Source organism: Empidonax traillii, unplaced genomic scaffold (assembly GCF_003031625.1).
Source record: "Empidonax traillii isolate 1590-97213 ecotype Southwest subspecies unplaced genomic scaffold, ASM303162v1 scaffold1485:size188213, whole genome shotgun sequence".
Classification (NCBI taxonomy): Eukaryota; Metazoa; Chordata; class Aves; order Passeriformes; family Tyrannidae; genus Empidonax; species Empidonax traillii.
Window position 1 is genome coordinate 20113 of NW_020956678.1, and position 16516 is coordinate 36628.

Below are 16516 nucleotides of genomic sequence, written 5' to 3' on the forward strand. Positions count from 1 at the left end.
AGATCGTTTTCACTGAAAGGCAAAAATCTTCTCTTCTCTTGCCTGATCAGGTTTTTGATGCGAGGTGGATATTTTCCAACTGGAGTTTTTCATCTTGTCAAAAAGTCAAGAGCTCTGAAAAGCAGATTTATTCCAGCAAAATAGTTCCAGGCTGAAGCTTTTTTCCTCCCAACTCGCTTTCAGACAGCTCAGCTCATTATTGCCGTTGAGGTTGGATGCCTCCTGATCTCAGTGCCTTCACACAAAAACCTTTTTTCCGTGATTAGAGACTGGGATTTTCGTTAAAGCAGAAAAAACATAAAGCAGACAAGTCTCCATCCTCAGTTATTAAAAATCTGACCAGACAGTCCTGAGGTACCTGCTGCTGGCCCTGCTGGGAGGAGGGGCAGGTTGGAGTAGATGATCTCCAGAGGCACCTCCAGCCTCAGCAGTTCTGTGAACCACTGCACATAAAGCTTTATGATTAGGGGCTGCCCTGTGGAAGGGAAGTGTTGGAAACCACAGAGGTTTGACCTCTTGCTCGGTGAAATTCCTTCTGGCCGCTGCTGGAGATAGTGGTTTGCAAGCACAGCTCCTTCATGGAGCTTCCAAAACAGTCTGGGAAGAGTGGAGTGTTGTGCTGCAGGGATGGGGTCTGTTAGCTCCCTGCAAGTCCTTGTCCAAACTCCTTCCAGGCTGGGTAGGCAGGGAAGAGAGGAGACAGCCTGGCTGAAAGCTTTGCCTCCTGCTCCTAGTCACAGGGAAATCCATGGAAAGCCATGGAAGAGCAGCTTCATCCCTTAGTTGTCACCTGCTCGACCCTGCCCAGGTACGTGAGATTCCCTCCTCTCTGAGATGGATTTCTATCCCAGTGCCTTGCCCAGCAGGCAGAGACCACAGACCCCCTCAGTGCCACGTCCTGGTGTGACAACAGCAGTCAGCACTGCTGAGGGGCTGTGAGTGGCTGACAGGATGGAAGTGGCCCCTCGAGGGACAGGTGGCCCCTCTAGGAAGGAGCAGATGCCACCCTGCCTCTCAGACCAGGCAGAAATGGATACTGGAGAGGGTTTCTCCAGCAGCCACTCCCAAGCTGTGAGTGAGGACTTGCCAGAGCAGTGTTTGAGTTGCTGATGAACCACACAGTGGGAATGGTCTGGGCTCTCCCCAGCAGGCTCTGAGTGCTCCAGCCAGCTGACCCCCCCGCCCCCGGGGCTATCAAGCTGCATTTGGAGTCTGGGTCTGAGCCACCCTGGGAGTCTCCCCCACCCTTTCTGGATCGCTGCACGTGCTCTGTCTCTTGTGTTTACTGAGTCATGTTATAGTATGTCTTGGTAAAGGAGAAATATGTGGCTTCCCTGACTCATCTACTTCCTCTCTGTGGGGATTACAGACACCAAAATAGGCAGGGAGGAAAAGTGGGAAGGAAGAGCTTCCTTCTTGTTCCTGTGTGGTGCAGGACCAGCCAGAAGCCCAGCAATGCTCACACTGACACTGTGTCTGCTTTCCATGTCAAACAGGCACCCCCTGACAGCTGGATGGACCCCTTGGCAGGGCTGGGTCCTTCTGGGCTGGGCTCCACAGATGTGGGGACGTGTGATCCCAGCCAAGAGCTTTTTCACAGGAAAAGGGATCCGAATTCCACTGGGCAGACAGAGCTGACTGTGGTTGTGGCACTGGGTGACTGAGGGAGCATCAGTGGAAATGACTCTTCAGCAGTTCATGTTGGCTGCCAGCAGCATCTTGCCTATCAAGCTCAGTTTGCTGCAGAGGCTAATAGCCCGGTAATTAAGGTAAACCAAATATTAGCTTGAAGCTGTGCCTGTAACTTAAATCAGATAGCTCTGCCTTTGATGTGAGGCTTGATTGGAAAACCTTACGCTTAATTTGCGTTGCATTAGCCCGGTGGCAGCTGGTTTTGTGGGCTGAGCCTGAGCCAGATCTGCTGCTGTCATAAAGCTCTGGCTCTGCTAACACGGTGCTGATTTACGCTGGGTGAGGATCTGGGCCAAGTCTCCTTGTTGTGTGGCTTTAACCTGCATTGTTCAGGCATTTGCTGGGGTGTTTGGGGACAACCAGTAGTAAGGAGGCTGTGAGGAAGGAGAAAACACTCTTTTACTTCCTGTTGGTCTCTGGGTTTAATTTTTTATTATGCTATAGATAGACCTGGCTGTAAATGCGCCAGATTTGTGCCTGGATTTGAGTTTTTGTTGTGCTCCAGCATCCCTCTGTATGTGAATTTGTATCAAATGTGGGAGAAAGTGCCTTCATATCCAAATTTTTACTCAGGGATGCTCTGGGTGGGCAGTTCCCAGGGCAGGAGGCAGGAAGGCTCTCTGGGAGCAGCACTGGGTGTCCCCAGGCTTGTTGCTCTCCACCCCAGCAGCTTCATCACTCCCATTTGCTGCCTGAGGCTGGTGTCAGCTCAGACCCCCCTCGTGCAGCCTGTTCTCCTCCTGGCAGCCCCTGCAGGGCCAGGCTGGGCAGGGTCATGGCCGAGCTGGAGGTTTGCAAACATCCCTCTGAACCGGGGTCTGAGCTGTTTCTCTGGGGGAGGATGAACTCCAGGGGAACCTCCCAGTCTTCCACCCCATCCCAGCTTTACGCTCAGCCTCTGGATTTGGAGCATCATCCCTGAGGTTGTCCCATGTGTTGTGAGGGGGAAGCCCTGGCTGAGAACATCCCCTTTCCCTCCTGTTTAAGTCCTTAACCTGAGTGCAGTGCCCTCACAGCACTTTCCTTCTGTGGGAATAACGTGAACTTTTGACTCTCTGACTAATCCTCAGAGCTGCTGTCCCTGCCGTGCTGCCAGCCTGCTTCTGCTCCCTTCAGGTCTGGGATTTCATCTGATCCCAAATCCAGTCCCTCCTGTCTGCAGGGTATGTTTTAACTGTCAGCACTGGTTTTTTTTTTACTGCTTGTACAAGTCCTGGAGGTGTTGGAGCTGTGTCAGTGCCTGGAAAGGCACTGCAGGTGACTGCATGTTACAGCCTCACAGAAGCCAACTCCATGTGCTTGTGATCCCTGTGCAAGAGCAACCTGGGAATGTGGCTGTGAGAGCAGGAAGCTCAGTGTTGGCTGCCAAAATATTGATCTGGTTATTTCTGCTTTATAGAAGAAATTCTTCCCTGTTAGGGCAGTGAGGCCCTGGCACAGGTTGCCCAGAGAAGCTGTGGCTGCCCCATCCCTGCAAGTGTCCAAGGCCAGGTTGGACGGGGCTTGGAGCAACCTGGGCTGGTGGAAGGTGTCCCTTCCCATGGCAGGGGGTGGAACTGGATGACCTTGAAGGTCCTTTCCAACCCAAACCATTCTGGGATTCCATGATTCTACTTGGGAAAGGTTGGAAGGAGCCTGCACTGCTGGTTCAGAGCTGCTGGGATCTTGCAAACAAGCTGTGCTTGGGGCAGAGCCCCTTGGTGGGACAGGACCCTTGTCTGGGCTCTGCTCCAGCTACAAGACTTGGATCATCTGCTCCAAGCACTGAGGTGCTTGTAAGCCCTATGCAAGGGACAGTGTGTCTGCTGCAGAAATGAGGATGGAAAATGCTCCACTGAACTGGTCATCTTGAAGAGAAAACTGACTGTTCTTTGAGAGACACACTGGGTAATATCTCAGGAAAATGATTTCTAGGGAAAATGTGGTCAATGCTTGTTCTTCAGTAGCGCTAAGACTCTGCTTAGCTCTGATTCTCCCCACCATCAGACACCTGCAGTAGAACAGGGTGATGCAGAACCAAGAAGGCTTGTAATGAATCCCATCAGCTTGTTGCTGATTAAAGCAAGCAGTGAAATTTGGGGCTGGGGAGCGGAGAGATGAACAGCTTTCCCTGGAAAGCTTTCCAAGGCATGGCCTGTGGATGTCAGGGTGGCCTTAGTCTCCAGTGTGCACCTTGTCACCACATGTGTGGGTGCTCTCCCTGCCCTGGCACTGCTGGGTTACCTGCCAGAGCCCTTGGGGAAGTGCCATGGCATTCCTGGGGGATTATATTTTGGGACAACATGAGAAAGCATAGCCCCACGTGGCTGGAGAGGCACACACACCAGGGAAACTATGAAAGCTCCAACTCTGCATGTTGATCTGCACATAGGGAGCAACATCCCTGACTCCTCTGGGAAGGTTTATGGGGGTGAAGTTCCGTGAGTGAGTAAACTTCCAGGAAGATCCAGCTCACAGCAAGGTTTGCTGCGTTGCTCAGCCAGTGGGAGTCTTGCAAGAGTCACTAAAAGCAGGAGCTGCACTAAAATAACTCCCCAGGCCAGCTCATTTCCAGGGAAAGTCCTGCTGAGTCACAAAGTGTAGCTCAAGCTCCATGTGCTTATTCATACACACATGAGATGTCCTGGCTCTTCCTCAGTCTGTGGAGTGGAGCATCCGTAAGATTTCCAAGGGGAATGCTCTGGCTGGGATTCCAGGTACTTGGCCCTGCTACACTGGGTTGATTTTTATTCCCAGGGTGTTTACAAACATCAGGATTGAAGTGGGGGTATGAGAGACCCCAGTGGACAACAGGATTAACAGTGGGGTGATTTTAACACAACCTGAGCCCCCAGAGTGCCTGGGTTGGGGTCAGTCAGGGGAGAGATGAGGGGAGGCAGGTTGGGAATGCAGCTGGGGAGGAGGTTTGTGCGGGGCCAGATTTGTCCCCTTGGCCTCAGGACATGCCTGTCTGGGCTGGGGGTGTGATGGTGGTGGCTCTGCCCTGGTGGAGCTGGGTGCTGCAGGAAGGTGAGGAGCCTCTGCTGAGCTGGTGTCTCCTCCTGCACTGGTCTAAGCAGCAGTGGAAAGAGACTGGAGAGAAGCCTGGATGGAAAGGAAAATGCTGTGGAGAGTCTGTTTCTGTAGAGGTTTTGAAGGTTTTTGTGGCCATCAGTGCTTTGAGAGATCTGGGGCAGCACTCACTGCTTTTCCTGCTTTGCTGTGGTCAGTAAAGTCCCTCCACAGCCACTCCAGGCAGCACGTCTGGAAGGTGCAGAAGGTCAGAGATGTGAGGACAAGATGCTGGATACATCCCTTCCCTGCCACAAACAGTTGTGCCTTAATCATGGAACCCAGAATGGTTTGGGTTGGAAGGGACATTAAAGATCATTCCCATTCCACCCCCTGCCATGGGCAGGGACACCTTCCACCAGCCCAGGTTGCTCCAAGCCCCGTCCAACCTGGCCTTGGACACTTCCAGGGATCCAGGGGCAGCCACAGCTTCTCTGGGCAACCTGTGCCAGGGACTGCCCACCCTCCCAGGGAGGAATTTCTTCCCAACATCCCATCTAACCCTGCCCTCTGTCAGTGAGAATCTGTCTCCCCTTGTCCTGTCACCCCAGGCCCTTGTCCAAAGTCCCTCTCCCACTCTCTTGGAGCCCCTTTATCCCTGTGCTTTGTACAGGTTGCAGGAAATCTGTGTGTGCTGTGTTTCAGAGGTGTTGGATCTGGGGATGGATACTGTGAGTATCTGTCCCCTTCCTAGTGAGCAGCTTATCCCAAAAAAGTCCCTGAAGGCAAATAAAGCAGGAGGTTATTCCCTCCTTGTTTGGGGCTGTGAAGGGTTAAGTGCTGCCTGAGCTCACAGCCCGGTGCCATGGAAGTTGAGCAATCTGGGATTTATTAGGGAAACTCAAACTGGGAGTTAAGAATGCTCCAACCAGCAGAAAGCTTTCTTGGAGCTCTGAAACAAGTTTGCTCCAAGCAAAGCCCTGCTCTGCAGTGGCAGTGCCAGGATTTCTTGCAGGGGCCTCCGGGAAGAGAAGGAGGAACAGGCGGATCTGCTCTGTCCCACCAGCCCAGCGTGGAACTGGTGCTGTCTCCCTTCCCAGGCAGACAAAGAGCCCATTGTCCACCCCAGCACTGCTTCCTCCTCCACACCCCAACCCTGATCTTGTTTCTGGTGGCCAGCAAGGAGGTGAAGCTCTCCCTGGGGATGCACGGTGCTCCAGAGGGATCAGAGGCGTAAAACCAGCTGGGGACGTGGCCCCTGGCCAGATGCTGGGGAGCAGAAAGGGCTCCTCTGGCTTCTCAGAGGAGGTGGCTGTTTTTCACCTCTGGGATCCTTTCCAGAGGTGATCAGGAGTTAAAAGTGAAGGGGGGAAGCTCCAGGAGCCTGGGCAAGGGGGGCTGAGGGGAGAGCTCATAGCTGTGTGTGACTCCCTCAGGAGGGGCAGCACCAACCTCTGCTTTCTGAGGGCAGGGACAGCCCCCAGGGAACGGCTGGAGCTGTGTCAGGGGAAGTTTGGGTTGGATCTGAGGAAAAGGTTCTTCCCCCACAGGCTGGTTGGGCACTGAACAGGCTCCCCAGGGCAGTGGGCACAGCCCCAAGGCTGCCAGAGCTGCAGGAGGGTTTGGACAGCACTCTCAGGGACAGGGTGGGATTGTTGGGCTGTCTGTGCAGGACCAGGAGTTGGACTGTGATGGTCTTTGTGGGTCCCTTCCCACTCAGGATATTCTGTGATTTCAAGTAAAGCACGTGCTGGGCAGGGGGTGGGAGGGGGCAGGGAGGGCTGGGGGAGGCTGTTCCCAGTTCCTGAGGGAAATGGGAGCTGATGCTCAGCCCCAGCACGGCTGGGACTGGTTATTCTCCAAAATGCCTCCATCAGATGCGGCTGTGCACTCTGTATTTTTTCTTTCCTGGCTTGCAGTCTCACAGTTAACAGGGAAAATGTTCTTCTGCCAACTCCTCTGCCCTCCCCGACGGGAGGTCCTGGTGCTCCCCCCGAGCAGCACGTGCCGGGCTGTGCTGTGGGCACAATGCCCTGCTGTTCCCTCCCTGTGCTTGGTGGGATGACACACTTCTGCTGGCACTGGGGGGGGGGGGTCATGCTGCAGGAGAATGGGGGTTTTATTTTCTGAGTCACCAGCCTTTGTACCGGGGCTGTCCTGAAACGACCTTATTGCCCTGGGCTGTGTGCTGGGCATGGGCAGGAAGGGGAAAATGTGCTGGATTTCCAAATGAACTTGGAAGATGCTGTTTCTCCCCTTGCTGCCCAGTGGGTAGGGTGGGGAAATGGCTGCAAACAGCAGGAGTTGCACCCTGTCCTGGTGTTAATGGGACTTTCATCCAGTGAACTCCTTTAGGAAGAAATTGTTCCCTGTGAGGGTGGGCAGGCCCTGGCACAGGTTGCCCAGAGAAGCTGTGGCTGCCCCTGGATCCGTGGAAGTGTCCAAGGCCAGGTTGGACGGGGCTTGGAGCAACCTGGGCTAGTGGGAGATGTCCTTGCCCATGGCAGGGGGTGGGATAAGAAGATCTTTAAGGTCCATTCCAACCCAAACCGGTCTGTGATTCCATGAAACTGTGGCTGCTGTGTCAGGGTTGGGTTTCTCTGGCATTTTTCACTTGCATGGAGGTGTTGCTGCTCTGCTGCTGATGGCTCTCAGCTGTCACTCCTGTTCCACCTGCACCCGTGGCAGAGCATTCCAGGGACACCACACATGGGCAGAAAGTGCCCTGGGGGTGTGAGGAGCTTCAGGATGAGCAGTGTGGTGGGGTCTGTGCCAAATCCTTAGTCTTTGAGCTGGCAGGTGCTCACAGAGGGTCAGGTAGGAGGCAGATCCATGTGCCTTTATGAACCTGGAGAAGTCCCCGTGCTTTTGCCAAGATGAGGTGGAGTAAGAGCGCTGCCGTGTTCCACAGGTGCCCTGCCCACAGCTGGGTGTTGGGTTTGGGTTGGCTCAAGCCCTCTGTGGGCACTCTGGGGCACAAAACTTCTGGGGGGCAAAAGTGTCATGTAATTTCTTCCATGAAGAAAATGGAGAGGAATGCTCAGCCCTGCTGGAAACAGCACTGATGGAGCAGCAGACTTATCCTGGTCCTTGCTGGGGCAGGAGCATGGGCATGGATGGGGAGCTGGGCAGGCCTGGAAGCTGGTGTGGGCCTGATGGCCCTCACTGAGGGGGTCTGGAGGCTTGTGTGGATTGATGAGTCCAAGGTAACCTGTCCTGGCTCTCAGGACACACCTGAAACCTGGTGTATCAGCTGCATTGGAGATGCTCAGCAGGTTGGATGTGGAGCTGCTGTCCCCTCTCCTAAAGGGGATGGATTCAGCAATGGCTCCCTCCACCACCTCCAGGGGTGGGTGTAGCTGTGGGTCCTGGTCCCAAGGAGAGGGGATCCTGGGGGTGTAAGGGGTTTGGGGGGGCTGTGGCAGCAGCGGGGCAGGAGGCGGGTGTGGAACCACCCATGAACTTTCCATCCTCCTGGAATTGGACTGCAGGGCACTGCGTCTCCCAGGGGAAAAAATGCCCAGGAATTCCACAGACCCTTCAATCTCCTTTCTGTTTTGCAGAGAGACAAAAAGGGTGCCTTTGTGTGAGGGCTGAAAGGAACTGCCTAGTCCCACAGCCTGCCCGAAAGCTTAATGTCAACTATTTGCCTCCTTGTGTTTTCACATAAACAAGCACTTTTTGCTGAATTTCTGTGCTCTGGCTGCTCCCTCGGCTCCCTGTTCCCCCTACTCCATGGCTCCCATGGGATGGACAAGCTGTCCCTGTCAACCACCTCCCAGCAGAGGTGCTGGTGGGATATCTGGGGGATACAGGCCAGAGAGCAGCAGGAAAGGTGACTAAAGCCAGGCTCGGAGAGAAATCAGCAGCTTGAGCTGCTTTTCTGACAGCAGGGCCAAGCTCTTGCTTACAGATCTGGTGTATCATCCCTGCCTGGCCCAGTATCTCTTGCTGGGGCATCACCCATCCCGCTCTGGGCTCAGATGTTCCCCTGGTTTAAGTGACTGTCAAATTAACAGCAGCAGCTGAGAAACCACCCCTTCTATTTTGGTTGCTGTTTGCATGTGCACACTGGAGCGTCTCGGGTGTAGCACCAGAGATTTCTATCCTGGACTCCACCTTCTCTTTTATTTTTTTTTTCTTTTTACCACGTTTTCCTCCCCTTTATAAGCAGAAAAACTAGAAGTGAAAAAAGGACTAATGCTGTGTCTGCAAAGAACACACAGCTGGGCTAAAAATGCCAGCGGCGTTCCTGTGGGTGTTGTTCATCGAGCTGTGCTGCTCCCTGTCCTGTCCTGTGCCATGGAACCTGAGCTGTCACCAGGAGCATTGTCAAACGTGTCCCGTGAGAAAACAAACAACCAAAAATTAAAACAAAACAAACAAAAGAAACCCCTGGGGGGGTGCAGTGCCTGCAAACTGCTGCTGCTGCTGGGAAAGCCCTCATGGCTTTTTCTCGTGTTCCTCAGGCACTTTTCAAAACTCAGGGTTGGAAAGAGGATCCTGGGGTGGTTGAGGTGGTGGTGGGGACCCACAAGGATTCATTCCTCCCTTCAGCAGCCATCTGGAAGTATTTGGCCTGGGACAGGATCTTGGCTAATTAACCATAGTAGTTTATCCCATGGCTCAATTTCCAGTGGATCCAAAGCCCCTTGAAGGTAATGGATGGGCACTTGTCAACTCCACCTGATGTTGGATCAAGTCCATCCTGGAATAAACAGAAACAAATCACTTGTCAAGCTATTTGTTTCTCCTACTGGCTTTTCACTGTGGCCTCAGCACCTAGAGAAGGTTTTTCACCTTCCCTGGAATCTGTCATGGGATCCTGACTCCCAAATCTGTCTTGCTGCCTCTTCTGTTGATCTGTTCCTCCTCCTGCCCTTTTCACAGCCTGTGATCATCTCTTTCCATCTTTATCACAGCCTCCAATTCACATCTATGGGGAGGAGTTTGGGTGGGAAGCAGCTCTTGGAGAACTTCAAACAGTAAAATCAGATGAATGAATAAAGGGGATTTTTGTTGCTCTTATCCTTTCACCAGCTTTATTTCATTCCCAGCAGTTGAATTTGCGATTGCTGTTCTCTCTGGCTTCTTGCTGAGTGTCAAATTAAAATCCTGCTGAAGCTGAGAACAAGCTGCTGTCGAGCTCTGTAGGACAAGGAAGGTCTGAATTTTACTTCTGGCAGAGCAGCACTTGTTTCTCTCTTCATGTTGCTTAAGCTGAGAGATTGAAAAGCCCTTGCACAGGAGCCTTGGAGGCAGGAAATTCCTCTCCTGAGGATCCCCCAGAAATGCAGGCTAAACTGAGGTTGTAAAACACTTTACAGTGTTAAGATATGCCCAGTAGTGCCTGCTAGACCTTCTTGGCTCCCCCAGGCTGTGGGGAAGAAGGGCCATCAGCTGCTGATGTGTTCCCAAGGGAGCTCAGGAGTTTTCTGTGCCATGCTTGTGTTTGGTTGTAGGAAAAAAATCGATGCTTCAGTTCCAGTGAGAAATCCCCTGTCAGAGGAAAAACCTCTGAGATCATGAACCAGCAGCCCTCCTGTTCCCCACCTAAACCACATCCCTAGGTGAAAGGATCTCCATCTCCAGACTGTTTCCCCTGGATTGGGTGTCCCGTGGCCTGACTGTGCTGCAGGAACCTGGGTGTCCCCAAGCTGCTGGGGAGAGATGTGTCCCTTGGTTCTGTGGCCAGAGTGAACCACGTGTGGAATCCTCCCCACCCCAGCCTGCGGAGATGACAGTTCTGTGGAATCCCCCAGCCAAGGACATGGCAACCACATGTCCAAAGCCCAGGGGCTGGGGGCCCAGAGCCTGACAGCAGGGGCTGGCTTAGAAACAAGTTATAGAACAGAGAGAGAGGAAAAAGGAGCTCTAATTATTGTGAACCTAAAAAAAAAAAAAAAGCAGAAAAGAAAAGCTTATTATTTCACAGAGCCCCCTCTGCAACATGTAATTTCATTTCCCTCCATTTGCTTTTACTGCTTGCTCTGGGCACTGTCAGAACAACCTGATTTATAAGCGACAGCTTTGGCTGTTTTTCAGGCGAGTCTCTCTAAATATAAGAGTGTGAAAACTGTCCCAGTGCCAGCAGCTCTCTGAGAATTCAAACTCACAAGAGTTGTAGCATGAAGCAAAGCGCTGGGTGCTTTATGTCTCTCATAAAAAGCAACCCTCCCTTTCTTTCTCTGGGGAGAATTTTGCCTTTTATTACGGGGAATATCTCAACCTGTAGCTGGAGAAAAATAAAAACAAACTAAGCAGTGGTTGTTACCTTGCTATTGCCCTGCTACTGCCTCCCTGGTGTGCTGTCAGTGGAGAGCTGTAGATCAGGAGGGAGATGTTTATGGACCAAGGCTTTTAGGAACAGGGCTTTGCCTCCAGTTTCCTTCTCGCCATGGAGAGGTAAAGGAAAGGAATAAAATGAGGCCTAATGCAATGGCAGGTATATAACACAGCCTGCTGATTGGAAGTGAATTGATAATCACATCTGAAATCCGGGGACAGCCTGAACAGGACTTAGCATGTGCTGTGTTCTTTGTGTGACACTAATTCTGTGTGTAGCTCTGTTCCCTTTGGAAGTGCCTGGCTTTGGTGGTGCTTTTTGAATGTAGTTAGAGAAATCTGGACCTTTGGCTGTCAGTGTCTTGAAGCTCAGAGGCCTTTGATTTGGGTTTAAAGTTGCCCACGTGAGTCCCCATTCTCACAGGAGTTGTAATTCTATAATTAACTATAAAGTTCCGCTATTGCCCATTTTGAGTGTCACAAAAGGGATCACTGTTTGGGTCTTTTCGACTCTGCTCTCCAAAGTGGGCTCCTCTGGTGTCCAAACAACCTGAGGCTGATTCATAGCCTGGCTGGACAGGTTTGTGCTGCCAAACCAGTGGGAAGGGGCTCAGGTGGGTCCGTGGCTCTGGTCTGGCTGCTGCTGATCCTGCACAGCTGGGGGGGGGGGTGGCATCTTATGGTGGACAAAGGAGGCCTTTTGATTTGATTTTTGGGCTGAATCCCAGTAGATTCCCAGAATGATTTTGGTTGGAAGTGACCTTTAAGATCATCTCCTTCCAAGGACAGGGACACCTTCCACTATCCCAGGTTGCTCCAAGCCATGTCCAACCTGGAGCACTTCCCATTGGAGCGGGCCATGAGCTGATCCCTCAGTGTGGACAGCTTCAGACAAACCCCAGGCAGGGGGAGGTAATGGCAGGCAACAATCCTGTGCCTCCACTAGGAGGGAAACCAACCCAATTCTGCTCTGGAAAGCCTTTCCCAGGACAGTCCTGGAGACAGGACTCACTGGCAGGTGCTGCTGATGCAGGGCATAGTTATAACCATCGTTATGCTGAGAGGATTCCCAGGGATGATGTGGAGCCATCTCTCTTCCAGGCCAGTAGCCAAGCCCGAGCTGTAAATAACAAATGGTGGCTGATGATCCCATCTTGTTCTGCTCCGAGATGTTGTCGGCTCTGGGCTTTCCCTTGGCATCTTTGCATTCCCATCTTCAGCTCCCGCTGCTGCTGTGGCATCTGGCTGTCTCCCCTCATGCTCTTGGTGTGAAGGAGCCACCTCTGGGGTGGCCTGCATCACATCAGGGGTGTAATCCAAGGACAGCTGAGTAATCCAGGCTCTGTGGTCAGGGGGATGTTTGTGTGTCCTCTCCCTGGAGCTTCTTTGGTTACTGCTGGTTTGGGAAGGGTTAGAGATAAGGTCAGAGGACAAATAGCTGGGATTTGCACCAGCCTCCATCTCACCACTTCCACTTCAACACTGGCAACTTGGCAGGCCTTGTGGCCTTGTCTGAGGTTCTTTGCGCCCAAACGCCCACAACTGCACAGGTAAATTCACCTGGTGGGTACCCAGATTTTATCCTGGCACCAATGTTCCCACATCACCAAATATCCAAACTGGAGGTGCTGTCCATCACACTGCTTTTTATTTTCTTCTTACCCTTTAGGAAAGTCTGAACCTCTTTGGTTTTTTTGCCCTGTGAGATGACGCTGGAGCAACACCACTGAGCCCAGGGCTCTTTGGAAACCTCACCCATATGAACATCCCTGGAGTAGCAGGATTTATCCAGGATTAAACGGACACAGGAGACATGCCTGAGGCGTGTCTTCTGTCCTGGACACGTGAGCTCAGCCAGCGCCTTCACATCAGGAGCCCTCTGAGCTGGGAACATCTGACTGGGTGCAGGGCAGGTTCCAAGGCCAACACCAGGCATGCAGTGAGAGGAGCTGGAGCCACAGCCCAGCACCACAACCCTTGTCCTTCCCTGCTCCACCACCTCGTTGTGCTCATTCCTTGCCTTTCCAGCATGCAGTCAGTGGTTTGGGCTGAGGGACTGAGCTGGATCTTCGTTTGCTCTGCAAAACGTGTGGAGAGCTTTGCTTGATGGTGGTGAACAGGAGCTTCTCCCCCATGTTAGGCTTGTGCTTGCAGGGTGAGGAGCTGGGGGTGCTGTTTTGGCCCTGGCCCTCACCGTCAGACTCCCTGACGCCCCTGGCACCCATCCCACTGGCTCTGGGTCCCCGCTGGGAGCAGGTGGGCAGGGTTTGCTGCATCTCTAGGGTGTATGGAGCTCTTTCCATGGGCTTTGCTGAATTATCCCCCCCAGCTCATCCATGTGTTTATTTGTTTTACAAAGACGTGAACTACAGCCTATAAAAGTGGGGAAAAGGCTCCGAATCAGCTCTTTTTGTGCCTCACTAAGCGTTGTTTTGTGTCTGATCCCACTGGTTTATCACCAGGTTGCAGAGCTTTACCTCACACACGTGGACAGTCATCATCAAGCTGATGGGTCCCAGTTTGGAGCAGCTCCTGCTACCCCAATTCCTTGTGCTGGGTGGGGGTGGCCTGCTGCCCATCCCAGCTCTCTGGAGGATGGGCTGAGCCAGAACTCCCTAGTCATCAGAAACACTTTGAAAACGGTCAAACTGTGCTTTAACAAGACTTTTTTTAACCCTCCTGTAGTGGTTTTACTGCACATCAGCCTGATGAACTCAACAGTAAAACAGTGCCGTAACAAGGGTTAAAAACTCCAAATAGTGAGTCAGAACAGGCATTCCAGGACACATGGACTATCTCAGCCTGTCAAAATAAATTTTGTTTAAGCACAGAGTGTGCCACTGCCTGAAATCTCATCATTTAAACCAAGACTATTTTTGGTCGGGCTTCTCCCTCTGTTCAGGCTGAGCGTGTGTGCACGGCGTAGGTACAGGAGTTTCACTGCGCTGAAAACTTTTTTGGTATGGAAACTTTTTTTTTTTTTCCTTCCTGCAAACACGTCAGGCTGTTTCTATTCGTAGCTCGGGGAAGAGCCCGGGCTGCCCCTGCTCGTCCCGGTAACGCCGCTGCCGGCTGGTGCTTCCAGGGCTGTCCCGACTGGATGCGCTGACGTCTCCCCTCGGGGGGGGGAGGATGGATCGCTCTTTCTCCAGAGCGCGGTTCGCTCGGGGAAGACGAGCAAACCGCAGTCCCCGGGATGCGATGGGAGCAGATGCCGGCCGGGCAGGGCGAACAGGGATGGGAGAGCCGCGTTCCGGCAGCACAGGCGGGAGCAGGGCTCATGGAAAAGCTCATTCCTGGCGTTTTGCACGCCCAGAGAGCATCTGGAACCGGCCCTGGCACGGCCAGAGGTGCAGGAGCAGTGTGGTGCTTGGAAGCCTGAATCATGGAATCATAGAATCAACTGGATTGGAAAAGACCTCTGAGATTCAAGTCCAACCCTTGATCCAACCCCCCCGTGGTTCCCGGACCATGTCAATGATGCCACATCCAATTAAAAACCTCCAGGGACAGTAAATCCACCCCCTCCCTGGGCAGCCCATTCCAATGTCTGATCCCTCTCTCTGTAAAGAATTTCTTCCCGAGGGATGTGGCTCGGTGCAGAAACTGCTGAACATACAATTTCCCTCCTTCTTTCTGTCCCTACAACTTTAAAGGCTTCAGATTATCTTTTACTAATGTCTTTAAATGCTCTCATTTCTCTAAAACTTGGAACTCTGAGCCTTTTGGTTTTAATTCGTGGTGGGACCTTGGGAGAAACTTCACTCCCAGCTCTGTCCGTGCCATCCCCCCTCTGAGCACACAAAGCTTTTTGGCACTTTTGAGGGGACCCTGGGTATTGCAGCTGAATGTCAGAGCCCTGACAAACCCCAGTGTGCTGTTGTTCTGGGTGTTTCCCTGGGATGCTCAGCTGGGTCATAAAGGACTGGCCCTCTGCAGGACAGAAGGGCAGAATTATCCCCAATTAAAAAAAAACAAAAACAAAATAGTGCACAATGAGAGGTAAGGGCAAGCCTTGTGTCAGGTGAAAAGTCTGTATCTAAAAATACTGACACTCATGATCTCATTTTCCAAGATCTGCCTGAATGCATCTTCCTTTCCTTCATGACTTTTTTCCTGGATTTTCTGCTTTGAAGTCTCCCTTGGACAGACATCTTCCCAAGCAGGCTCAGCCTGACTGCTCCAGCCATTTCTGCCAGTCTTGTGGCTTTGTGTGTGAGGCGCAGGACTTGAGTGATGAAGGGGTTTAGGACAGAAAGAGGAGACTGGGAAGGTCTTCAGTGCAGGCTTGCCTTGGCCATTGGTCAGTGGTGCAGGAATAAGAACTGCTGATCTCCACCCCACCCCCTTTTCTCTCCCACTGTTTCTTGGTGTAACACTGACCTCCTGCAGCTCCTCCTTGGTCAGTGCAATCACACTCTGTGCTCAAATATAGAAATGAAGGCTGAAAGGTTAGAAATTACAGACATTATCTCTGTTTCTTGCATGGCTGATTTAGATCTTGATGCAAGGTAGCTCTGGGTAGACACTGCTGTCCCTCGGTGCTGCCTGGCCCTCCATGGCCATCGCTGATACCGGCATGGCCTTTGGCTCCAAGGAGCATCCTTGGTGTCACCCTCCTTCCTAACCCTTCCCAGAGAGGGGAGAAGCCCAGGCTGGGATCTCATGGTCTCTGTTTCTCGGGTTCCAGAGGTTGTGCTGCCCTCAGCCAACGTGGGTCTGCCGGGACACCTCATCCAGATCCAGCGCCCCGGACCCGCCTACGTCACCCACACAGGGCCCCTGGTCAGGAGGCTCCTTGAGCAGGACCAGCAGAGAAAAGCTCCATCCAGGCCCCCTGCACAGACAGAGCCAAACAAGGAGCCTCCAGGAGGTGGTCCTGAGGAGGATCCCCAGGAGCTGAGCGGAGGCAGCAGCCCTGGGAGCGGGAAGGGCTCCGTGGGGACGCCCCCGGCTCAGAGCCCTTTGACATCACAGAGCGTTTACAGCAGGGTTATTTTTGCAAGGAGACCTCCCTCCCGTGTGCTGCCCTGGAGCTCCCTGCTGTGTGCCAGCAGGAAGGAATGATCTGCCTGCAACTGGAAGCAAAGAAAAGAAAGAAGATGCTCTTTTGTGTTTCCCAGAGTCCATTAAACTAACCCATGCAAACAGCATTTCACTTTGTGAGTCTTTTCCTCAAAGCCCCGCGTGAATGGAAGCAGATGAGCACAGGGGGTGGTGGTGATGCATCCTGTGCTCTCTGCTCTCAGGTCTGGAGGAGGCCAGAACCTCTGCTGCTGCTCTTGCCTCACGTGGCAGGAGCTGTTTTTGCTGCTCTGCTGCTCAGAACTGCCCCCGAGGGCCGGGCATGGAGATGAGATGCCTGAACGCCCACACAGCCACACACACAGGGCTCCTTCTCTGCTGCTGTGACCCTGCTGGCATCAGCACAGAGTGCCAGCACCCATGGGGGGGTTGGCTGAGGGGAACAGCCTCTGGGGACTCTCTGTGCATCAGCACCCGCTGGGGGTGTTGGGTGACTGGAGAAATGCACTGGGAATTGGTGTCC

At 52.9% G+C, this 16516-nt stretch overlaps 1 protein-coding gene across 1 annotated transcript in view; it reads left to right on the top strand.

Annotated features, from left to right (window-relative positions):
* The window catches only part of LOC114070231 (CMT1A duplicated region transcript 4 protein homolog), a 25502-nt gene extending 9391 nt beyond the window's left edge, over nucleotides 1–16111 (top strand). The window contains exon 4 of the mRNA XM_027907493.1: nucleotides 15659–16111. Coding sequence (XP_027763294.1) covers nucleotides 15659–16035 — 377 coding nt within the window. The 3' untranslated portion in view covers nucleotides 16036–16111. The remainder of the gene's footprint in view (nucleotides 1–15658) is intronic.
* The last annotated feature ends 405 nt before the right edge of the window (nucleotides 16112–16516 follow it).